This window comes from Manihot esculenta, chromosome 8, assembly GCF_001659605.2.
Source record: "Manihot esculenta cultivar AM560-2 chromosome 8, M.esculenta_v8, whole genome shotgun sequence".
Taxonomy (NCBI): domain Eukaryota; kingdom Viridiplantae; phylum Streptophyta; class Magnoliopsida; order Malpighiales; family Euphorbiaceae; genus Manihot; species Manihot esculenta.
The window spans coordinates 4,579,070-4,604,249 of NC_035168.2; the positions used below are offsets into that span (position 1 = coordinate 4,579,070).

Here is a 25,180-nt window from a genome sequence, read left to right on the forward strand (position 1 = left end):
AGAAATCTCTTAAATTGGAAAATTATTCAATGAAAACTTATTCCACAATAACTGAGTATGCATGGAGATGTGTAAAACTATTTCTTTTTATTGAACACTACTTTCACTAGCCTCACCCATTATTCAATACCATCTCCAAGTTGGAATTTAAATCCCTAACAGGCATGCATACCTGTGCAGATATAATTTTTTTTTAGAAAAAGTAGCTCCTATTAAAAGGACATGAGTTATTATCTCGTCAAAAGGGAACTCAAGTCGGCTATTCACCATAATAGATCAAGTAAACAAAAAAGAAAAAAAGGGGAAAGGTTACAACATTTATTTTGAAAATTTTGTGAGTGTTCACTAATGAAAAATTAAGAACTTGGACCTAATTTTCAGTTATCCTTTGGGATGTCAAGGTTCGCAAAGATTGGACTGTCAACTCCAACTCCCATTGCATTTAGACCATTGTCAACATACACAACTGCGCCAGTAATGGCTGAAGCCAATGGTGAAGCCAGGAAGGCAGCTGCATTACCCACCTCCTCTGTTTCAATAAACATAAGTTTACAAAGTTAAAATGGAATATCAAAGTAGGAAGCAATGCATGCAATTGTCTGCCTGTAATTGGTCATAACATTCTCAGGCATTTGTATAATCCAGCCAGTTGGATCGTCATAAATATACAATTTTGTTTTATCATTTTGGCACCAGTATAATGAGATGCAAACTAAGCTTTAGGGAAAAGTTCATGTTCACCTGCAGATAGTTCCTTCTGTAGAGGTGCATTTGCCAACGAGTAATCAATCATCATATCGATGAAGCCGATTGCTTTTGCTGCGCGACTTCTCAATGGACCTGACAATTTTGGTTGGCACGAAATGTGAGAACACGTACATGTATGCAAGTTGCAGTAAAACATGTTAAACAAAAAATAGCCTAGATAGAATTAAGGAAGGTTGTGTATATTTTTGAATTATCTACCATTTCATCCAATGGAGGAAAAAGGAGCTGGGGGTGGAACAAAATTAATTGCATTTGCTTCCATGCGAAGATAGCAACACCATTTGGAAGATCTTACTAATGTTCCATTTGCCTCTTAATGTAGTATTTATTTCCAATTATTGTACCCACAACTAATAAATTTAAAATATAAGCCAGTAGAAAATCAATTTCAACCAATTGTTTAGGCGGTTCTTTGCACTGACTTCGAAGGATCCATACATACTCTCAGTCTTTCAGATGCTAAAGGTTGACTTTAGCCAGAAACTGAAAGAAGCAAGTTAAGATCCAGATCCTATAAGATAACTCAAGGGAAGACTCTTCACTGGTCTGTCTGTATGGACCCAACTCATCCTCAGCTACAGCCTCGATAGAACCAACTAGGACAGCCATTTTCTATGCTCGTGGTTGCTTCCATCAATTTGGCCGATACAAAGATGTTTAGTTATATGAACAAACTATCTTTTGGCAAATTAATGAAATTATCTCCCCAGATGGAATGTATGTCCTATAACCGGTAGAATGATGAATCAAAGAGACGCTCACAAATTCTACCAAGTCCAGGGGAAGCTCAAATGCATTAGTAGGAAGTGAGGGGATCAGAAGAATTTATGCATTTCTACTAGAGATCTTCTAAAGAATACCCAAGTGGAAGTGATGAAAATATTTGAATGGCACACATGCAGAGGAGGAATGTAGTCACTAGTTTTGAATATGAAGTAACTTAATTACCTGCAGAAATGGTGTTGACTCTGATTTTGTGTTTTCTTCCAGCCTCAAAAGCTAGCACCTAAGTCAGTAAAGAAGAAAGTTGGAATTTGAAATGGATAATACTAGAATATGATCAGCGAGATACAATTTACATTTAAAGAAAACCCACCCGTGTGTCACTTTCTAAAGCTGCCTTTGCTGAACTCATGCCTCCACCATATCTGTGCATGGAAAACAGTTGAATTGGTTTTTCTTTAAAAGAAAAAAGGTCATTTGTGAGAGATAGAGAAGCAATCCAACTGTGCCATACCCTGGAATGATCCTTTCAGAGGCAATGTAGGTAAGAGAAATTGAAGAACCACCTGTAATAATCAAACATCAAAATGCAAGTTCTAAGACAGTGACAGTCTCTTGTATAGCCAGGATTCCTTTCTTGAGCACCATGTGGGTGGTTTAAAGGAGTATGGTGAAGTGAGCTAAATACAGAGGGATAAAAATCACACAAAAAGGAAAGGAAATTGGGCTATAAGTGTACCTGGATTCATTATTGGAACAAAATGCTTCAGTAAGGAGACATATGAGTAACTTGACGCAGAGATGGCTGCAAGATATCCATTCCTTGATGTCTCTAGAAGAGGCTTGCTAACCTGAGCAAGTTGAATATCTAAGTACCACCAACAATCTAGACAGAGCAGCATAGAAAAAGGAAACATCGACAGCAGTATACCTCTGGCCCATTAGCAAGTGAATGCACAAGGATGTCAATGCTGCCAAAATCCTGCTTTACTGATCCAACAAGCTCCTGCAAGATATTATTACGTAGACCAATCAGTAACTGTGGTCCAGTTTTTAACCCAAATGTATGGCTTTGGCATAAAATACACTTAAACCTAGGCCCAGTCAGCAAAACAACAGGAAGATGAATATTAAGGCAGGAAATAGACCATGAATTGTACGGTACATTGAGTAGAAGCGACTTCATTTCTATATAGTACTGAAAACATATTGAACCCCAATATGCATGCAGAGAATTTATGTCTCACAAAACTTGGCTTCAATGCTGATCTGGATTCATGCAAAATGTTTCATCATAGACATGAGAAAAAGAAGAGAACAAAGAAACTGTGACGCATGTTGTTGCACAAAACAGCTGAAGTACATTAGGAATTAGAAAATTGAAATATATTTGTTAATTTTGGATTAGTTCTAACTCACCAAAAAAACTAGATAAGAGAGAAGAGTATCCAAGACCCTAATAAGAGCACATTACCCCATTGCTAACCAATGTGGAATTCAACACATCCCGTCACGCCCAAGACTAAACTGGAGCATGAAATACTCATGGGAGGCCCAACATTGGATATGGAGATTCTGATATCATGTTAAATTTAAGTCCCAAAAGCTAGCTCAATGGAAAAGAGTGCCCAAGAACCTTATAAGGGCACGTTACCCCTGTTCCTAACCAATGTGGGATTCAATGATAATATTGACATATCATTATTCCAAATCCTCCTTTTGACCATCTTGGATATGCATGCTAATTCATAATTAAACAATGTAAAGAATGATTTATCATATGTCACAACAATGAGATTTTATTTTTGTGGCACACCATGTTATCTAATCAACTAGCTTGATCAGATAAAGCATGATGCAACAATTTCACCAAACAGTATATGTATAATTTATAACTAAAGACTACCTGGACGGTCCATTTTGAGGCCCCTGCATAACGTTTATTTGTTTTTACCTGCAAAAGCCCACAACTAAGAGTATAACAAAAGATATAATATAATTTTGCGCACTCCATCCCACAAATTAGATGAAATATTGTAATTACATCTTCAGGAACATCCTCAGGACTGTCAAAAACTGCATCCATTGGATAAACTTTGGTAATTTCCATTAATGAACCATCTGGCAATCTGAACATTCAATTCAAATATTAAATTAGCATGAAGTCAGTCACAGATATTTAAAATTTTTATGATCATGAAATACTTGAGGAAGCGGAAAATATGTTCTTACACGCGTGATTCATCAAATTTCCCACGCCGTAGACTGCTTTCAAATATGTTCAGTGCCTGCATAAATGAATTTTTTAGAAGAAAAAGACAACAAAAACAAAAAGAACTCACTGTTATATGAAGCTGAGAATCTCAACCACCAAAAGGGAAATAAGTTAGATCACTTTACATACAGGCACCCATGTACCAACAATAATCTCAGCACCTGCAGCAGCAAGAGATTTTGCAATTGCCCAACCATATCCATTGTCATCAGCTACACCAGCAATAAATGCTCTCTTACCTGCTAAAGGTTGTCCTCACTGTTAGACGTATCAAGAATCAAATGACCATGGAAATGATTATCAAAAGCCAATACTCAATGCTTGAACAGTAAAGCAGTAATAATTCATTTCCAACACTATCTAAAGGTTTATGCAACTAACATTACGAGTTATGTTTCCTAAACTTTTCTTCTGTTTAGACCTAATTAATAATACTAATTTGACAGTAAATATGGAGACACAACTCCTCATTCACAACAATCACCACTGCCTTTCAGTAAGACATACTAACAACTTCAGCTAATCTAGAGCTTCTTTACCTATTCTTCACATTGCTTTCAATTTTTAGCTTCCCTGCCTCACATTGATGTGATAGAAGATGATTCTGTAATTTTATTTGACCTCATAATTCAGAGTTGATTGGATTGGATTCACATGATTTTTCTTTTATTTCACTTGAACTTAATTCATAGAATTAGATTCCTTAAAGTAGTCAGAAACAAGTCATTTTGTTACAAGCTGAATGCTGGAATTATGTGTTGTGTTCTTTCCCTTTAATGGCAATAATTTTGTCATTTCACAAGGATGTTGATTTTCCCAGCAAACAAATGTAATTTCAAACCATAATTATTTTTCAGCAGCACCAAACCCACATCTTTTTCAGATAAATGCTGGTCCGATGGTTATAGAACTTAGTGGCACTGGCCAAGTAACAAACCTTCCAAGCTACAAGCAGGTAGTAAAAAAAGGAGGATATCCAAATTTAATTTTTCTAAGGAAGTAAAATCATTAGAATCAATGCAAGAAAAGTTATCAAACCTAAGCATCTGAGATGTAAACACCTAGAGAACAAAAGTATTCATGGTAAAATTGTTAATCCCACTACTATGAGGATTTGGTCCTAACAAGTAAATACTTAAACAAATACTAATTAAAAATCCCAAACCAACTCAAACTTCCAAGATATGATAAAATACTATTCCAAATAATAATAGAATTCTTAAACTTCCTAAAACTAAAGAAATCTAAATTAAATATCTTAATTTTGCAATTAAAATTAAATAAAAAAATTACTAAATTGAATCTTCCTTGACAGCATCAACTTGCGAGGCTAGCCTGAGTTTATAGTGGGCAGCAATAGCAAAATATGGGAATAACATTTGAAGCTGTTTATCAATTTCACGTTTTTTTCTATATATTTTATTCTGTAATATTTATTCTGAATAAAATATAAAACTTCTGAAGGAGTAAAATGCAGCTATTAAAATTCTTTTAAAATGTGAAGAATAAAAGAAGATACATAACCTCTTAAATCAATAGGCAACCCAGGCAGAGGCTTGTCCTCATTTGGTGCAGACATTGCCCTAGTGACAACCCTTTTATATGTTACAGGCACTGAAGTCAGGCTACGTGAGAATGGCAGCTTTGATGTGATGTGAGAGGAGCTCTTAAGTCTAGTCCAAGACACCTCCTTAGACTCAGTATTGAAACGAGCTATGCTTGACATAAATACTTTGTTAGAAGAAGATAGGCAAGGATTGATTGTTGCCATATGTGTGCTAGGAGTTGCAGCCACAGCCATATTTTTTTCCTTCCAAATTGCAAAATTTTATAATGGCCCGCAACTGCAAGAAACAAGATGATAAATAGTAATTAAGACAGGAGCATAGTGACTTAGCCTGTTACATATTAACCAAAAATTAGGTGCGGTGGAGGAGAAAGAGTGATGCTACCCGTTATATATGATTGCATCACCAAAATGGCATCCCCAATACAATGTACAGTAAGTTAAAAATCATCAAAAATTGCCAACAGAATCACAAACCAAATCTATTAGTTAAAAAGGAAGATGCAAATTTGTCACTAGATTACTGTTCTAAGATGACCTAAAAGTAACCAAAACAAAGAATTTTAATTAGTAATTTAGTAGCAACATTTACATTCGAAGCCCACATTTTAAATACGCACAGGAGAACAAAAAATGGCGTCAATGACTTTGCTGAGCTGATCAGCTGAAATTATTCACAATAACAAGCAGAATCTAGCCATAAACCAAGAAAAAAATGAGAAGCATTCCCAATTTTAGTAAGAACAATTTCATATGGGAAAAAATTTTATGTCATAACTAGTGAAGGGCTCCATTGGCAATGCAAAAAACACTCATCTATAAACAATACAGGAACAATAGTGGAGTAATACTCCCATAATAGCCAGCCAGGATCACAAAATATATTAAACCAAACAAACATTTCATCGTTTCAGCAAGTCAAATTTGAAAGCTCCTGTTTAAACCCACTAAAGAGGAAATGGATTCGACCACATGTAGAAGCAGCAGCAGCTCTGATCACAGAACACATTTTTCACATGCAAATGGGCACTAAAAGATCACTGAGCAATTGAAACGTTTAACACAAAATCTAATGAAATGAGATGAGAAGATCCCAATAATTAAAACCACATTTTGGTTTCAACGATACAAACTCACTGTACTGGAATCAAAGAGGAGGTATGGAAGCCCACCTGCGTTTGACAAGATTTGAACTTGGAAGACGGATGTTTTAAGAGGAGAAAGTAAATGGCTCGATATACAGCACAGATGTGAATGTGAAGTATGGGTTATATATGTGACCTGTGAGGGTTTCGATGAAACCAAAGTGGGTTTTTACTTTCTCACAGTTGGGAAGCTTTGGAATTGCCGAGAGAAACAGGTGGAAAGAGCTTTCTGTGCTGTTTGGTTTTGGCGCCCTAGTGAAAGTACTTTTCTACCCCTGTTTTTTGAAAAACAAATATATTATATTAAAAACCAGCAAAATTTTAATGTAAATTTACTTCTACGATATAAGATGATATAAAAATATCAAATTTTATTTTTAATCAATTACCATTAAAAAACAAATAAATTCATCACTTAATTATCAGTTTTAAAGTGCAAGCTACATAGCTAATTATTATTCATTTTATTTAAATTTATTTGACTTTTTAATATTATTTGCTTTTTATAAAATTAATTTATTATTATTATTATACTTTATTCATATTAATGATAAAATAAATTGCTTTTTATATTTCAAATATTTTAAAAAAATTTATTACATTTTTTCGGATGATATTTTTTAATTATTTAATATATTGAATTTAAATGATAGAACTTAAGTTAATTTTTCTTTTTAGTTAGAATCTGATGAACTAATTTTTACTAAAGAGTAAAATGAATAAAAAAAATTACAGTCAGATTAAAAAATAATATTGTGAGAGCAAAAGAAAATTTTCTTAGTAATATTAATTTCCTTTTTAAATTATAAAATCTTGAATTAAAATTGTGGTTGAAGCCAATTATGAATTAGACGGAGCTCTTGTGTCTAAGGCAGCTTTGGTTGGTCATCCGAATACACTTACCATTATAAATATTCCATAACAATAAGCCAAAATTATTTTAAATTATTCTTTAAACTAATTTATCTTATAAAATATGAAAAATCTACATGATTTCTACATTAGCTCAAATAATTTCGTTTCTACTTTTTTTTTCTTTTTTTTTTCATAAAATAAGGCCTACCCTTTTAAAAGGTTTTTATAATTACTTATCTTCTAATTATTCTTTTCGATTCGATTTTTATTTTAAAAATTTTAATTGAATTTAATTTAATTTTAATAAAAAAATTAATAAAATCAAAATAAACTGATTAATAATATATGAAAAGATTATATTTAATAAATTAGATGATATTGTAATTTATTTTTAATAAAAAGTATATTATGATTCTAATGTTTATAAATTTTATTTAAATTTATTGAAGTTGATTGAAAGGTAAAATGAATCATTTATGTAGAAATTTTATTATTTTTCATATTAATAAATATGATAAATCTATTTTTCCTCTTGCTCCATGATAGATCTGATTTTCTTCTTGGTCCATCATATGGGTCCATCAAATGGGTCTCTCAATATTCTATTTGATGAAAGGACCTGCAAAAATAAGAAAAGATGGTCAGGGGTCTACTAGGATGTCCCGGTGGAGACCCTCGGACGTTCAAGCCAGATTTTATGAACTAGAGTAGTATGGATAGGCAAGAGTTGCAGAGAGAAGAACAAAGGAGAATGGAGTCCAGGAAGAAGAAGGAAGAAGAAGGCCTCTTTCTCTCCACCCGTGATGTATATCTGCCTCTCTGCCACAGTGCTAGCTGTCTCTGTCACCCAGCTCCGTACGTACGGATGTGTCAGACATCTGCTCCATGCGTAACAGCCATTTAATTCCTCCCAGTACGCGTGTAAGCAAGTCTGCTGGATATGTGGGCCGGACATCTCTTCTTCTACGGGGCCCCATTATCGAGCATAACGTAAGGGGACTGGCCCAAGGGAGGTCCGACCTCGAGGCCGGATGATCAAGCCCCAATCCTTATGGCCGAGTGATCCAGGCCGGGTTGTTGAAGGAGCATCTTGTCCTTTGGGTAAGGGTTGTTGTTATGGGCCTGGCCTTATACCGGACTGAGGAAACCCATCAGTCATCAATTGCCCCTTTACCTCCTCGGCAGTTATTACATGAGTGGCAAAGGGGTAAATCCCTAGATTCCATTTATGACAGCGTGGCCCGAGAACTGCTCATGTCAAAAGCGTCCTTTCCTTGCCTTTTTATTTCTTTGTCTCTTTACTTTGATGTTTGAATGTATGGAGATCTGGAGATATATATTCGATGATATTTTACCCCGGCCTGTACCTCATTATTGTTATTTTTTACCCAGACTATCTTCTGGTTTTATCAACTTTGCTTAATTGATGGACCAGGCTATCTTTACTGGGACTTTGCTAGTCGAACTGACTCAGACTAAGAGCTTGGCGTCTGGCTAAACTTCTGACTTGCTAGTTTTTCTTGTTTTCGTGAGGGCATTTCTGTTTTTGGGCCCACGACCTTGGCAGTGCTGCGAGCTCGGATATATAATAGCTAGAGGAATGTCTTATTTGCCTGAATGCCCTGCATTAGACGATTTTGAATCCTATTCTTGTTATGGGCTCGAACATCTTGTCCCTCTGGATGTAACCTTCTAGTAGTCAGTGTGGTTTGAGCTGTGTGCCCCACAGGGATAGGGAGTTTGGCCTTTTACGTTGCTCCTGTCTCCTCGATTTTTTATCTGAGCATTTGGTTCTTGGGTATGTCTCGGTTAGTGGGATTTTTTGCCCCTGAATGTTTTCTGGGCTATTTACCCTCTAGCGTTTTGCGGGCTCTTTGCTGCTTAGACCTCTTTCTAGGCTAGCTGAGCTGGTTTAGTACCAGTGGTTAATTCTCGAGGTCGATGCTTCTTATGATTGCCCCTGATTCTTTGTTTGGTTATTTATCTTGGTATGCATTTTGCTTAGGATTCGCCTCGCCTTAATCTAGTCTGCCTATTGGATTTATCAGTACTGAGCTTATTTTCTTGAGATCATGGTCTTTGGCACCTTTGGCTGTTGTGTGAGATTAAAGTCTCTTTACCTTATGATCCGAGCTCCCTTGGGAGGTCGGAGTTTAGCTTTTCATTTATGGTCCAGTGCCCAATCTTTTGTGTGAGATCGGAGCTGTGTTCTCATAGGTTGCTTTTGCGTGTTGTCATCATATGCCTGCTATTTGCTGTGAGCGTACAGTATTTTTTAATAAAAGGCGAAAGAATAGTTCCCTTCATCCTCTCAGCTCGGTTTTGTGGTGCCGGGGGCGCTTGGAGAGCTCGGTCACCTACCTCACTGAGGTCTTGAACTAGATTCAGGCACTTTGGCCTTACTATCGCTTCATTATTCCAGCTGGTTTTGTGGTGCCGGGGGAGCTTAGGGAGCCCGGTCACCTACCTGACTGAGGTCTTGTGCAAGATTCAGGCTCTGTGGCCTTATTGTCGCTTCGTCATCTCAGTTCGGTTTTGTGGCGCCGGGAGATCTTGGGGATCTCGGTCACTTACCTCACTGAGGTCTTGCGCAAGATTCAGGCAATGTGGCCTTATTGTCGCTTCGTCTTCCCAGTTCGGTTTTGTGGCGCCGGGAGATCTTGGGGATCCCGGTCACCTACCTCCCTGAGGTCTTGAACAAGATTCAGGCACTGTGGCCTTACTATCGCTTCGTCTTCTCAGCCGATTTTGCGGTGCCGGGAGATCTTGGGGATCCCGGACACCTACCTCACTGAGGTCTTGCGCAAGATTCAGGCTCTGTGGCCTTACTATCGCTTCGTCTTCTCAGCCGGTTTTGCGGTGCCGGGAGATCTTGGGGATCCCGGTCACCTACCTTGCTGAGGTCTTGCGCAAGATTCAGGCTCTGTGGCCTTACTGTCGCTTCGTCTTCCCAGTTCGGTTTTGTGGCGCCGGGAGATCTTGGGGATCCCTGTCACCTACCTCCCTGAGGTCTTGCACAAGATTCAGACTCTGTGGCCTTACTGTCACTTCGTCTTCCCAGTTCGATTTTGTGGTGCCAGGAGATCTTGGGGATCCCGGTCACCTACCTTCCTGAAGTCTTGAACAAGATTCAGAATTTTTTCTGCAAAATAAGAGCTTGCACAGAGCGTATATAATGAGGATGCTCATTGTTAGTTCAATAATATTCATCAATAAATAATATGTCGCACATGTCACTTAGTTTCATATTTCGGATGAATGTAAATATTAGCTCTAACTAACAATATTAGCTCATGCAATTTAGAGATTCAATAAATAATATTTTGCATGTGTATATTTTTTTCAGGATTTTTCAATCTATAAAATGTAAGCAATTATCAAGATATTTAAATTCAGAGAGGTATATTTTAATTAAATTTAGTCTTACTGTTTACATGCGAAGTATGCCTTTTAATAATCTATGAAATTATTTGTATTCAATAATGTTTAATTAAAAATAATTGCCAATAACTAAAGGCATTCTTGAAATTCTGAAGCAAAATAATAAATATGCATAGCAAAGTACAATTTGGGTGACTGGAGCATACATATATATCATGAGTATTTAAAATAAGTGATTAAGGGCTTGTAAATTTCTCCAACAGTAATTAGACCTGTTGAGCTCTTGATTTCCCGACCTACAGGCTTGACCATACAGATTCCTCGATGCCTCGATCAATTGTCCTGGTGCTAAAGCAAGTCTGTTCAATCAGAGGTTGAAGGATTGCCGACCTCGTAACCCAACCGACCTGTCCAGCTCTTGAGTGTCCGACCTACGGGCTTGCCCATGCAAATCCCTCGATGCTCTGATCAAGTGTCCTTTTGATGCTTTGTCCAGCGAAACCATTGGTGGTCCTACTAGTGATGCTTGATCAGTCGTCCTCTCGACGGTCAGACGGACTAATGCCGACCATGCCGACCAGGGTATTTCAGCTCACCTCGTCTTCAAGTTGGACGACATACAGAGTCCGAGTTCATCCACCTCGATCAGCCTGGACATTTGATCATTTCTTATTGTCTTCATGTTGCCCCGATACTTGAGGAGCGCTGCTGTGCACTCAAGTTAGATGGCCATGGATCGTGCCCTACCCAACCTAAAATGCTAGTCCAACCTCGCTTATTTTTTATTTATTAATTTTCTCTCCAACTTGCTAGCCTGGGATTTTATAGCCGATCTGCCCCTCTCACCTTGACAATATATACATGGCCGACCTCACAGTTTCAACAAATATATATATTACTCATTATTTTTTTTCTTTTACAGAAAAGATTAAAATTTATACTCATAGACAAGTATTTTGATCTAAAATTTTGTTTCACCAGGTTTCAAAGAAAAAATTAGCCGTAATAAAATCTAATAAATATTAAAACAAACTATCTGAAATATTATCAAAATATTCTTTAATACAATGAACCTTTCTTTTCAGCTGGGTTATTCACTCAGACTTTCATACTTCTTATGTGGATCTCAATGGGTGGATTTGGAAACTTTGGAGATAGTAAAATCTCTTTCGTTTCCCACAGACGACGCCAATTGATAAATATGTTTTTCCTCCTGCTCCATGATAGATCTGATTTTCTTCTTGGTCCATCATACGGGTCCATCAAATGGGTCTCTCAATGTTCTATTTGATGAAAGGACCTGCAAAAATAAGGAAAGATGGTCAGGGGTCTACCAGGGATGCCCCGGTGGAGACCCTCGGACGTTCAAGTCAGATTTTATGAACTAGAGTAGTATGGATAGACAAGAGTTGCAGAGAGAAGAACAAAGGAGAATGGAGTCCAGGAAGAAGAAGGAAGAAGAAGGCCTCTTTCTCTCTACCCGTGATGTATATCTGCCTCTCTGCCACAGTGCTAGCTGTCTCTGTCACCCAGCTCCGTATGTACGGATGTGTCAAACACCTGCTCCATGCGTAACGTCCATTTAATTTCCCCCAGTACGCGTGTAAGTAAGTGTGCTGGATATGTGGGCCGAACATCTCTTCTTCTACGGGGCCCATTATTGAGCATAACGTAAGGGGACTGGCTCAAGGGAGATCCGATCTCAAGGCCGGATGATCAAGCCCCAATTCTCATGGCCGAGTGATTCAGGCCGGTTTATTGAAGGAGCATCTTGTCCTTTGGATAAGGGCTGTTGTTATGGGTCTGGCATTATACTGGACTGAGAAAACCCATCAGTGATCAAAATATAATTTAATTTATTAAATAATATTTAAATTTATTTATTAATTTTTATCATAAATTTACAAATAAAACGGTCAATAAAATATAAAAAAATATTCATAAATATCAAAAAATTAAAATAAAATTTTAATGATAATAATTAAAATAACAAGTATTATAATATTATTAAAATATTAAATAATAAATAATATTTATTTATAATCATAATATTTTTTTAAAATAATGATAAAAAAAGATGAAATGCCTACAAAAAGTTATTAAATAATTTACACTAATTTAATAAACTAAGTACAATATTATGCATCATTCAAATCCTGTAACTCAAAATAGATGCAAAAATTTGATTTACATACTCTTCTCTTTTTGAAATTTAAAAATAATTTTATAATTTTTTTATAAAGAGTTTGAGAGTTGCACCGTATTTAAACTAAAATTTTATTAATTAACTTAAATTTAATTTATTACTTAAAAATTTTTAAATTTAATCTATAAAATCTCATTTTTATAAAAAAAATCATTTATTATTATATTTTTAACAAATAATTATCTATAGAAAACATAATTATTCCTAATCATTTACAATGATAATTATTTTAAAATAAATAATTAACCCTCATCCTTTATTTAAAATTTCTTAACTAATTAAAAATAATTTAGAAAATAAAATTATCATTTATTTTAAAAAATAAAAATATCAACTAATTAAATATTATTATAAATAATTTACAAGTTCAAGTACACAGTAAAAAATCTCATCATTCTCCCTCTTTTTATTTTTTATATATATTATAAATAAATTAAATATTTTATTTTTAAAAAATATTTAAATAATATTAAAATTAATCATATTTAAAGTTAAAATAATTTTTTTCAACGTATAGTAGAAATTATTTTATTATTAAATATTTATTTAAATATATTAATAAATAATTTCATTAAACTGAACTTAGGGATGGCAACGGATCGGGTATTTTCGAGTATCCGATCCGACCGAACCCTAATAGAATGAATTTGGGTAGTTATAATTGGGTTTGGGACGGGTTCGGGTTTTAAAAATAATATCCGTTGCGGGTTCGGATCGGATTCGGATTTTATGTACAGGGTATCCACCACCCGAATCTGTTTATATAAATAATTAATTTAATATAAAAAATATATTTTACAATAATATTTATAAATTTTTTTTTATATTTTTATTTAAAAATTTAAATTTAAATATTTTTTAGAAATATTAGATTTTTTAAATGAAAATTATTAATGAAAAATATTTTTTATATAAATTATTAATTAAAATATATAAGATTAAACGGGTCCGAGTTTTATTCGAGTAATAATAATTGGGTTTGGTACGGATTCGGATAATTTAAATTAATTTTTAATCGGGTTCGGAACGGATTCGGATATTACTAATATAAATCGAGTTCGGGTTCGGATAGTTTAATTTTTGCGGGTATCCTAGCGGTTTACATCCCTGAACTGTCACATAAACCGCATAAATTTTATTGAATTTCGTTCTATTTATAATTGTTAGATAATAATTTCAGTGTATATATAATTTTAAATAAAGTTATTTATTTTAATTAAAATTAATTATTTATCTAATAATTATATATATATATATATATATATATATATAAATCCAATATATAATAAATTTTATATAACAGTAAATGAAATTCATTTATTTATATAATAAATTCTATTTAAAATCTATATTTATTTTCAAATTTTGAAAATTATAATATTCAAAAATTATAAATTATTTTTAAAATGTATTTTAATTATTTTTCTAGAATAAAATAAATATTTTAAATATAAGAAATAAAATTTAAAATATTTATTCTATCATAATTTTCAAACTTGTTTTATTATAATATTTATTTAAACTTATATTAAGAAGTAGAATTTAAATATAAATAGAATTAAGAACTTTTTAAAGTTAAGTGAACTTTAAAATAATTTTATATAATAAAATTTAATTTAAATTAAAATAATCAATAAAAAAATATTTAAGTAATTTTAAGTGTTTCAAATAAATACTTAGTTTAATTGTTATTAAGCTTAATCTCCACCGTTCAATTAGAGTCATTAACTATTTTTTTAAAAGTAATTTAAAATTTCCAATAATAAAATTAAATAGTATTAATATTAGTATTTTATTGAGGTGCATCTTACTTTTATTTTTATAAATAAAACTAAAATATTAAAAATTAAAATCACTACATCTCAAAAAGAAAACATCTAACTGTTTTCTTCTTCTTTTTTTTAATAAAATAACTGTAAATTGTTATTCTCTTGCTATTTATAATATCTGTTTTATAATTTTTGTTATTTTGTTTTTGTACACCTTAAGAAAATTAAAATTTTTAATTATATTTAAAAAATTTAATTTTATGAAATATTAAAAAATATTTTAAAAAATTTAAAAATAAAATAAAATTATAATAGTTAATTTATTATATTATTATAATATAAAAAATATCAAAAGAGAAAATATGGAAAATAATTATTTTTAACAAATAAGAGAGCTATTTAAAAAAAAAAAAAAACATATAAAAGAGCCGGTATTAATATCTCATATCTTATACTGTTCCATGCTCTACATCTTTCGAGCCCTATCACTTCTTTTCCTTCCTCTTTGAAAAACCCTTTTCTAGGGTTAGGGTTTTTGCTGCTTCTCTTAAATATAGCTTCCCAATTTGGGTTTTTCTTCTCTACTTCTCAATATTGAGGTTTAGTTCATCTATTCTTTGTTACGGTTTCGCGCTTCTATTCTTTCTGTGGATCTAGATCTGCAATCCTAATATTAAATCGATGATGAATGCAAAAAAGAGAGGGAGGCCTGAAGTTGCTAATGGTGGATTCAAGAAATCTAAGCAAGGTCAGCTCTTCTCTTTTGTGGAGCTACGCCTAAACTCTTTCATAATTATTATTATTATTCTAAATAAAGGCTGCTAATATTGTTACTTTGTTAGGCTTGAGGTTGTCGATATATGTAGTTTTTCTTTAGGTAGTTATGAACTGTGCTAAGGCTGGAGAACACTTAACAGGGTGTGTTAAGTTTGACTTTTAACTTTATGAGGGCCTTTGCAAATCAATAGAATTATGCAGGGAAAATTAAGAGAGCTTTAATGGGTTCGGGAGGAAAAAAATTGCCATAGTGTTATTATGTTTTCACATTCTTTGCGGCTGAGTGGCAATTTTTTAAAAAAATTTTTTTACTTGCAAAATTTATAAGTACTAGAATATTGGTTCTTGAATTAGGAAAACGGTGGTCTTTCAGTTGGTCATGACTCATAAAGTTGAGGCATTTGAGTACATTGGAAAAAAGTTATGATTTCTGTAAAGAAAAGGCCTGTTACAGAGCAAAGCTTGGTAATTGTTTTCTACTGTCGGTGTGTGTCTAGATAGTTTTGTCATGATTTCCTTCTTTTCATTGAGTTTCTGTTACTTCCCCCCTTGAAAATGGTTTAGTATTTTTCTTAACCATAAAAAGCTTTCTGTAGTTCTAATTTTTCTCATAATTGAAGAACGTATTGGTCCATGAACCAAATACAACCTTGGTTGTTTCATGTATGATTTTTTGTTTTTTCTGTATTGTTTTATATGTTATGCGGTTTTTGTTTCTCCAACAGCCTTTGCCTCTTTGGTCTATGTAGTGCTTTGGCACTTGCAGTTGGTGTGCTTTAGTTATACAGATTTCCCTCTTTTGGAGCCAATTTCATATAGTTTCCTTTTCCTTTTTGCTTATGAAAAGCAAAGGTGTTGTTTTGCCACAAGGCCAGTTCTGTACTAACTATTTTTTGTTTTACTTGCGCTGCTAGTTGACACGCTGTGTGTGTGTGTGAGTGTGTGTTGGATCGGATAATCAGAAACCACCCCATGGTGTCACCCGTATCAATTTTTTACTTTTGAAAAAAATTGGAGGAAAATTTGTTGGAATATTTGTGCTTGATTGAAAATTGTTTGTGGAATTTAAGTTTTGGAAGAAAAACATGAGTGGGTGCTATGTGGGGACAAGACAGACATTGGAATTCAGTTGTCTATATGTACGTCTGTTTACCATAAATTATAACCTCTTTTATATTAATGGAAGTTGATCTAGAAAAGGTTCAATCACTACTATTTATACCTTTATTGGAATTAAAATTTTGATGATATGGGATATTCTAGAGTAAGATAGATTAAAAATCTGGAGAAATTTAACTAAAAACAAGTAATTAATGTCTTGTAACAGAAATGGACTCCTTATCAACTGGTGTAGGAAGCAAATCGAAGCCATGCACCAAATTTTTCAGGTTCAAATCTTTTCTCACCTAAATAAATATTTTGATCTGTAATGTTTAATGTTTATAAGTTATTGTAAGAATTTAATTTACTACTTTGACAAGATAAGATTCTGTAATGCTCTAATGAAGTGGGTATTTATAGGTGTCATACAGGTACATTTCATAATTGTGCTTTGTCAAATCAACTAATGGAATTAACAGATGCTTGGTTTACTTATGGAGTATAAAAAGATAACTATTTGCCTGAGGAGGTTTATTTTTTTGGGAAACTGATTTATATGATTCTCATTGTGCAATAATATCTGCAGTCTTCTGCTAATCTGATGAAGATAATATTGGATGGTAACTTTTTTCCACTGTTAAGTTTCCTGTTACAGCTACTGAACACAACTTTCTGTTGGTAAGTTATAAATAAAGAATCTGGAAAAGTAAGTTGAATAGCACTGGACTGGTTCTGCTATTGAACCCAAACTTTTAACAGTAAGTTTACTCATAAACAAGGTAATTTATGGAAGGTTGATGAATTATATTCAGGTATGACACGAATAGTTTCTTTTCCTATTAACATAGTAAGAATTATCACATTATAAGATATATAAATATTTTTTTACTATTACAGCTGATGCTGTTTGATATTCTAGTTTATGGTAGAAGCTGATCTGTTGGTAATCTTATCACTCTGTAGGCCAGAATGTGAATGAATGTTGATTTAACATAGGTTTTGCTTCTGTTCCCAACTGATTCTCTTTTTGTTGGAGGTTATCTATTCTGCTTTTGTACCTTGCTTTCGTTAACGGCATGTCATCTTGATATTTGAGCTGGCAATGACATAGTTTAGAAATAGATGTCTTGGTGGATTTTTGGTCGAGTTTGATAGATATGAAAAGCGCTGCTTGTGAAGCTCGTCAATCTTTGTCATGATGCAGTCTTGGTGACAGTTGTTGCCTATTTTTTTTTTTAGTTTCTACTGTGTACTTAATATATGATAGACTGATTTGTGAACCTGATTTAGTTGCTTATGCTTTAAATTGCAGTACTGCTGGATGTCCATTTGGTGAGAGCTGCCATTTTTTGCACTATGTTCCGGGCGGTTACAATGCTGTGGCCCAGATGATGAATCTTCCCCCAGCTGTCACTCCAGTGTCCAGAAACATGGCTGCCCCACCGGCGATTCCTAATGGTTCTGCTCCATCTGCAGTTAAGAGCCGCTTGTGCAACAAATATAATACTGCTGAAGGTTGCAAGTTTGGTGACAAATGCCATTTTGCACATGGCGAGTGGGAACTTGGCAAGCTTATTGCTCCATCACATGAAGATCCTCGAGCAATTGGAACTGTTCCAGGCCGTATGGGTGGTCGGATGGAACCCCCTCCACCTGGTCCTGCTGCTAGCTTTGGTGCCTCGGCCACTGCAAAAATCAGTGTGGAAGCTTCTCTTGCTGGAGCCATCATTGGGAAGGGCGGTGTGCATTCCAAGCAGATCTGCCGCCAAACAGGAGCCAAGTTATCCATCAGGGAACATGAGACAGATCCTAATCTTAGGAACATTGAATTTGAGGGATCATTTGAACAGATTAAGCAAGCTAGCTCCATGGTTTCAGAACTAATTGCCAGCCTTAGTTCTGCAAATGCCCCCGGAAAAACCATTGGAGCGCCTGCAGGCCATGCCCATCCAGGTAGCAACTATAAAACTAAGATGTGTGAAAATTTTACCAAAGGATCTTGCACCTTTGGTCAAAGATGCCATTTTGCTCATGGAGCTGCTGAATTACGCAAGTCAGGGATGTGATGAGGCAAATCAGTTTTTGTAGCTAGTTCATTGCACAAGCTGTGTGCCATCTCTGTATTAATGAGAGCTTTGTATTAAGTGCTGGCTGTGCAGTGTTACTAAATGACAGTGATGAAACTTTGATAAACTTGAGTTTTGGGTTACTTATATTAGAACCGTTGTAGCTTTGGCGGCTCGTTTACCTCCTTTAGAATTCTGTAGGAGTGTTGTGCTTTGTGAGTTTGATCGCATTGGACATGTTTTTGGTGGCACCGTTCGATATTGTCCTACTCGCAAAAAATCCTGCAATTAGAACATTTCTTAGTGTTTAATTTGTGACTGAACGGCTCGCATTTCAAGCTGTATTGGGGGGGTTTTTTTTTTTATCATGTTCCATGATTTTTTGTTCTTTAATTGGGAAGGAGGTTCTACTATGTTCATGCATAATGACCTTTCAATGGAAATCCATTAATGTTCATATTCCAATCATTTAGCCAGATTCTTGTATAGTGTGCAGCCTGTGCGTACATTAATTTGCTCTTAGAATAATTGTTTGAATTAAAGGGTTAAGGTATCTTATCTCAATTTTTGTGCATCTCAATATTAACTTCTTGTTTTCATTTGTTACATTTCCTCATATCTCATAAATTTTATCTATTTTTTAATTATTTCAAAATTATTATTCACTTTATTTTTTTCACTATAATAACATATAAATTTACTATTATAATTTGGCAAAAAATTGTACATAAACTCCATTTGAAGAGATGGATTACACTTGATGGAAGCGTCCTTAAAAAACATCTGAACTAAATCATGGGCAACACTATTTGCCTGCCTCTTTACAGAATCAAAAGAAACAAAATCAAAATTCTTAGCTAAAAGAAGGGAATTTTCAATAATGTATTATTGAGCTCCCCGTACATGTGTCGATAACAATTGAAAAGTCCATTTCGATTATAACTTTTGAGAAATTTCTATTCTTTGTTAACAACGCAGTTTCACGGCAAGTCAGGTCTTCCAATATTAAAGGATCCTGAATATTTGGCCATAATCTGCAGCACCAGTCAAGAACATATATAAATAAAAATAATTTTTAACCTCAATATACAGTAAAAAAGGAAGGTGAGGCTAAATGCATCGAACAAGGTAATGATTACCACTATACGACACATTGAAGGTCAAGTTGATGTGTAAAAAATTGGAAAATTGAGGCCACAGCTCCAAAGCAAGCGGGCGGCCATGAAGATGAGAAGACAGAAAGTGAGCCATTGAAGAAAAAGACAAAATCAAATTCATGATTCTAGGTGACTTGAACTGCTAAATTTATTGTGGATGATGGTCTGTTATAGCTTTTGGTATATTATAATTTATTTATATTAAATTTACTGATTTTTTATTTTAAGATTTATAATTTATTTATATTAAAATGGTATATTATAATTTATTTTTATTAACAAACTGTGATAAAATTTTGACACCGTTAAATATTAAAATTATTTAAATTTTAACACTTCTAACTATTTTTGATGTGATATTTTTATTATTTTTAATTAATAATTTAAAAAAATTATATATAAATTGCTATATTTAATGTCGTTGGAGAGTTAAGAATTTTATTTTTTATTTTTTATTAATTAAAATATTAAAAAAATTAATAATTAAAACGTCATGATTGGTAACAGAAACAAACCATTTGCTAATGAGAAAATTACTTTGTAGTCCCTGAGATTTAACGTAATAAATACTTATGTCTCTCTATTTTGACGACTCAACACTTAAGTCCCTCACTTTTTTTTCTGTCCAAATTCATAGTCCATCCGTCCAAAATAGCCGTTTGGGACACGTGAATTGACAAAATTAACCATCCTCTTCTTCTTCTTCTTCTTCTTTCTTCTTCTTCTTCTTCTGGAATTTCACATTGAAAGAATAATATTTTTGGAAAAAATTATCACATCTCAACTTTGACTCTTTGACCAAACGGTTTAAATGGACGGAAGGACTACGAATTTGGACGGAAGAGAAAGTGAGGGACTTAAGTGTTGGATCGCCAAAATAGAGGAACAAAAATGTTAATTACGTTAAACCTCAGAGACTAAAAAATAATTTTCTCTTTGCTAATCGATATAAATCACGAGGTATGATTTGATATAAAAAGAATCGTATACTCTGAAATAAAATAGAATGAACTTACAAAATATTTTTTTATAATTTCTCTAATTTTAAATGTAGTATAAATTAATTTTAGAAGGGAAATATATTGGGGAGAGTAATTTTCTAAAATCTAGACCTACTTTATTATTATCTTCACTCACCAATTATTTGTTATTTGTTATTGTCGAATGAAAAATTATTGGACCTAAATATTTTAATTCTTATTTTCATGCTAATAAACTATTTGCAAGCTACTAATTAATTTTAGAAACATCAGTATAAGTTCGTAGAACTCTAATTTAAATAAATAAAATTATTTTAATTTTGATAATAAAAAGTTTAATATTTAAAACATATTACAAGAAATGGATCAAAATATAATTTTTAGTTTATATACTATGAATTTTAATTAATTAATTATATTGGCTCAAATTCATAATTTAAATTTTAAAACTTATAAATATGGTTAATTTTTAAGAAATTATTTTTAGAAATCAAATTTGACATATGATTTTTTTTTTTAAATACTTTTCCATCAAATAAGATATTTTAAATTATATGTTACAATATTTCAAATAAAATAAAAATTGAAAGTTTGTAATTTAAATTTTTGTTTCATAACTTTTTTGAAAGACTAAAATAAAATTTTATAAATGGACTAATTTTGAATTTTGTTTTAATAGAGTAAAATATTTTAAAATATTAAGTTACATGAAATAAACGGATTAAAAATTAAAATTTTATAGTCTAAATTATGATTTTATAAAAATTTAATAACGGATTTTCATCTTTTAAAATAAGGGGAGGAAAAGAGAAATAAAAATAAAAGTTTCGATACTTGACCGTCGAAAGTTGAGACTTTAAGCCACGAAAAGTCTATTTTAAAAAAGTTATTTTCACCTCCTAATTTCAAAGAGTTTTATTTTCATATCTAAAGGTTGGCTCGCCGAATTTTAATTTTAGATTGCGAAACTTGAAATTTTTTTTCTAACATAAAATAATAGCTATTTTAGTATATAAATAACTTTATTTACATTTAATACACCCTAATTATCATATTCATGTTAGAACGGTAAATGCAATGTGTTTTTCATTTGAAAAAAATTATAAGTCAACAACTATTTGAGCATATATTTTTTGACATTGAAGTACTTGTCACTCTTTTTCTCTTTAAACTTAGTCATAGTATAAATTTCTTGAAATATAGTTTTGAATTGTAATTGAATTTTATTTTGAAATTGAATGAGAATTATTGAGTGAATTTATTATATTGGGTGTGCTTTCAAACAAATAGTTATTTTTATGAAAAAAAAATTATAAAAATTAAGAGTTTTACTTTAAAATTGTAATAAGTTTTAATTTTCACTAAACAAAAATTTGATAACGTAGTTAAACTTTTAAAAAAAAATTTAAAAAAAAGCACATAGAATACCTGAATTTTTATAAATTATTGTGTTCATTTTCAATCTTCTTTTATTCTTCCTTTTTAATTTGTTTTTAAATCAAATTCACTATCCCAAAATTGGATCGAAACAAGCCATGGCAGCATCTTACTTGAAATTAGCTGGAAGAATATCACTCTTACGCTCACTCTTCATACTATGTCTATGGTTGATCTCAGATATTATTTGCTAGTCTACCACCCACCAGATAAGTTAGCAAAACACATATGATAATCTCTCCATTACTAGAGTTTGATTTTCCTCCTTCCCTCAAATACCTATGAATAAAAAATAAAAAAAGACATTATTTGCCAAATCATTGTTAGTCCAAAGCTCATATTAATAAACAGTTTCATCAGTCATCATTATCTACCAAGTATTTTGGACATGGTAACAGAGGTTGAATATGGCAGATCTACTGAAATTACCATGTATAATTTCTAAATGCGTACAAGGATTTTCACGTAACCTGCCACCCAATGATATTTTACGAGAGAAGGCACTGCAGAAGCAAGATTGAAGACATACCACGTGGCAACAGCCCATTGCCCCTCTCGAATTTCATGGGCCACTCGTATAAATCAAACTGATACACTCTCTCCAGAAACCAGGAGAGGGTCCTGGAACTGTTAACAATGGCTGGGATTGCTTCCTCTTGCTTAACTCTCTCTTCCACAAGGTAATAATACCCTTTTCTGTGCTTTTTGCTACTCTGCAAGTCTCTCCCCTTTTCTATTTTATTGATATTGTTACCGTTTCAAGAATCTTTTCAAGCTTAACTGCTCTCTTTTCTTTTACCTCCCGATTCTTTATGGTTGCTGAGAAAGTGATATCATTCATGTCAAATTTAGGTCCTACATGGGAAAATGTGAAATATGAGCTCATAGCTAAAATGGGCTATCCCTTAATTTTAAGTTAATCATCTTCATCAATTCAATTTTATCCCTTAATCCCAGGTTAATCATCTCGTATTGTTTCTCATCTGCCCCTTTTTTTGGGTTCCATTTTAAGAATCTAATCTTGAAAAGTAGATAAAATATTGAGCTTTATCACTGTTGCTCTTTGGTTCTCAACGTAGATGAGACAATGGAATTCAACTAGTTGCCAAATGGTTTTAGTTCCTAGATTTTTATGTCCCCCCCACCCCTCCCAGTATTTTCCCCTGAAAAACCAACCATGGCATGAGCTTTCAAACCCTTTCTTGGTCTTGTTGATAAGGTTATTTAATTATTTTTGTTAACAACATTAGTTCACATGAGAAAGGTCTTGCATTCATCTATAAAATTAGCTGTGAAGATTGGAACAAGGCATTAAAGATGTGATTTCAGCAAGTTCAGGACATCTTGGTTGGATTTTGGGACTCATCCTGCGAGAAACATCCCAGGGAAAACAAATTCTTGGAGAAAGCTTGGAATTAGAGCTGAAGTGAGCTATGTAAATTCAGAAGAAGCAAAGAAACTTGTAGAAACTGAAGGATATGTTGTAGTGGATGTGAGGGACAGAACTCAATATGAACGAGCTCATATAAAATCATGTCATCATGTCCCTCTTTTTATTGAAAACAAAGACAATGACTTGGGTAATTCATCTAACTGTTTATCTGCATTTTTTTCATGCTGCTTCTTGTTTATGCATCCCTTGAAAATAATTTTGTGCAGGCACCATCATAAAAAGGACAGTGCATAACAATTTCTCGGGTTTGTTCTTTGGATTGCCATTTACCAAGCCAAATCCTGAATTTGTGGAAGCTGTGAAGAGCCAGTTTTCACCTGAAAGTAAACTGTTACTTGTATGCCAAGAAGGGTTAAGGTGAATTATTTATCTACCTGATTATTTCTCCAAAGATGGATATTTGATACTTGAGATGGTGGAACCGTTTTACATGTAGGATTGCCTATATGGTAGAATAAATAAATAAAAATAAAACAAATAGATAACTAAAACCTATAAGTGGATTAATGAACTCTAAAAATATGATAACTAACTAAAATTTTGAGGGACTGATGTTCAGAACAGCAGTTATATACTTGAGTAAAATTTTCTCGGCTTCTTTCTTTATCTCATCTAAATCTATTGCATATCTGCTATCTTATAGTTTTGGTTTCTTGGATTTTACTGGTTTTTATTTCCTTATTTAACAGTTACCCAAACTCTTGTATAGAATCCTTTTGCCTTGCCTTTGATACAATTTGACATTTAATGTACATAGGTCTACAGCAGCAGCCAACAAATTAGAGCAAGCTGGTTTCCAAAACATAGCATGCATAACGTCAGGCCTTCAATCCGTGAAACCAGGTTAAAGTTTCTTTCTTTCCATATTCTTCTATATATGCAAGGTCTGAAGGCAGGAAAAGTAACAGAAGCAAAAAAGGGTTTTGTTTTGTGCAGGAACATTTGATTCTGAAGGCTCAACAGAGTTGCAAAACGCTGGCAAAGCTGGTTTGATAACTATTCAAGGGAAGATCTCAGCTGTACTTGGAACTGTGCTTATCTGTAAGTTCTTCAAGCTTGCATGATGATGTCGTTGAACTTTTTAAATCATTTCTCATTTCCTACATAAATGTGTACAGGTGCATATCTATTCATCACTTTCTTCCCTGACCAAGCAGAGAAGCTGTTTCAACTGGCCCCAGCTAGTTAAACCTCACATTTGTGCATTTTGTAGAATGATTGATGAAACACAGGTGCTCAAACACTACCAATGTAAGATCCAAAATGGGAAGGGGAGAGATGATGTTTGTGGGTATCTGTAAGCAATCATGCAGGCTTTGCCCATCATTTGAATACATAAAATTTATTTATGCAGCCAGATTTTATAATTATAAGGACTAATTTGTCAAAAAAGCATTACTCGTAAGGAATTCTGCAAAATGGTTTGCATCGACATCCACTATATATATATATATATGCATGCCAGAGAATGACAATGTTGATAATTAACCAATAGGCAAAACTTAAAAAGCGAACTAAAA

At 33.1% G+C, this 25,180-nt stretch overlaps 3 protein-coding genes across 4 annotated transcripts; 2 read left to right on the forward strand and 1 right to left on the reverse strand.

Moving 5' to 3' along the window:
• Positions 1-146: 146 nt before the first annotated feature.
• LOC110621720 (enoyl-[acyl-carrier-protein] reductase [NADH], chloroplastic) lies at positions 147-6,689 on the reverse strand. Its single transcript, XM_021766008.2, has 13 exons — positions 6,506-6,689; positions 5,291-5,610; positions 3,896-4,005; positions 3,724-3,779; positions 3,536-3,620; positions 3,398-3,445; positions 2,423-2,497; positions 2,231-2,342; positions 2,006-2,057; positions 1,865-1,916; positions 1,717-1,774; positions 742-840; positions 147-529 (listed from the first exon to the last, which is right to left on the reverse strand). The coding sequence occupies exons 2-13, from the start codon at positions 5,565-5,567 to the stop codon at positions 378-380; spliced, it is 1,176 nt and encodes a 391-aa protein (XP_021621700.1). The 5' UTR covers positions 5,568-5,610; positions 6,506-6,689; the 3' UTR covers positions 147-377.
• Positions 6,690-15,151: 8,462 nt separating this feature from the next.
• LOC110621420 (zinc finger CCCH domain-containing protein 14) lies at positions 15,152-18,956 on the forward strand. Its single transcript, XM_043959281.1, has 3 exons — positions 15,152-15,437; positions 16,794-16,854; positions 17,880-18,956. The coding sequence occupies exons 1-3, from the start codon at positions 15,371-15,373 to the stop codon at positions 18,631-18,633; spliced, it is 882 nt and encodes a 293-aa protein (XP_043815216.1). The 5' UTR covers positions 15,152-15,370; the 3' UTR covers positions 18,634-18,956.
• A 3,781-nt stretch (positions 18,957-22,737) lies between these two features.
• On the forward strand, positions 22,738-25,013 carry LOC110620210 (rhodanese-like domain-containing protein 9, chloroplastic). 2 transcript variants are annotated; one of them, XM_021763843.2, is made up of 6 exons: positions 22,738-22,887; positions 23,546-23,787; positions 23,867-24,017; positions 24,418-24,503; positions 24,597-24,701; positions 24,779-25,013. In XM_021763843.2, the coding sequence occupies exons 1-6, from the start codon at positions 22,844-22,846 to the stop codon at positions 24,847-24,849; spliced, it is 699 nt and encodes a 232-aa protein (XP_021619535.1). In that variant the 5' UTR covers positions 22,738-22,843; the 3' UTR covers positions 24,850-25,013. The 2 variants fall into 2 exon arrangements, with proteins under 2 accessions (XP_021619535.1, XP_021619534.1); XM_021763842.2 differs by having other exon boundaries at positions 22,744-22,887; positions 23,537-23,787.
• Positions 25,014-25,180: the final 167 nt, after the last annotated feature.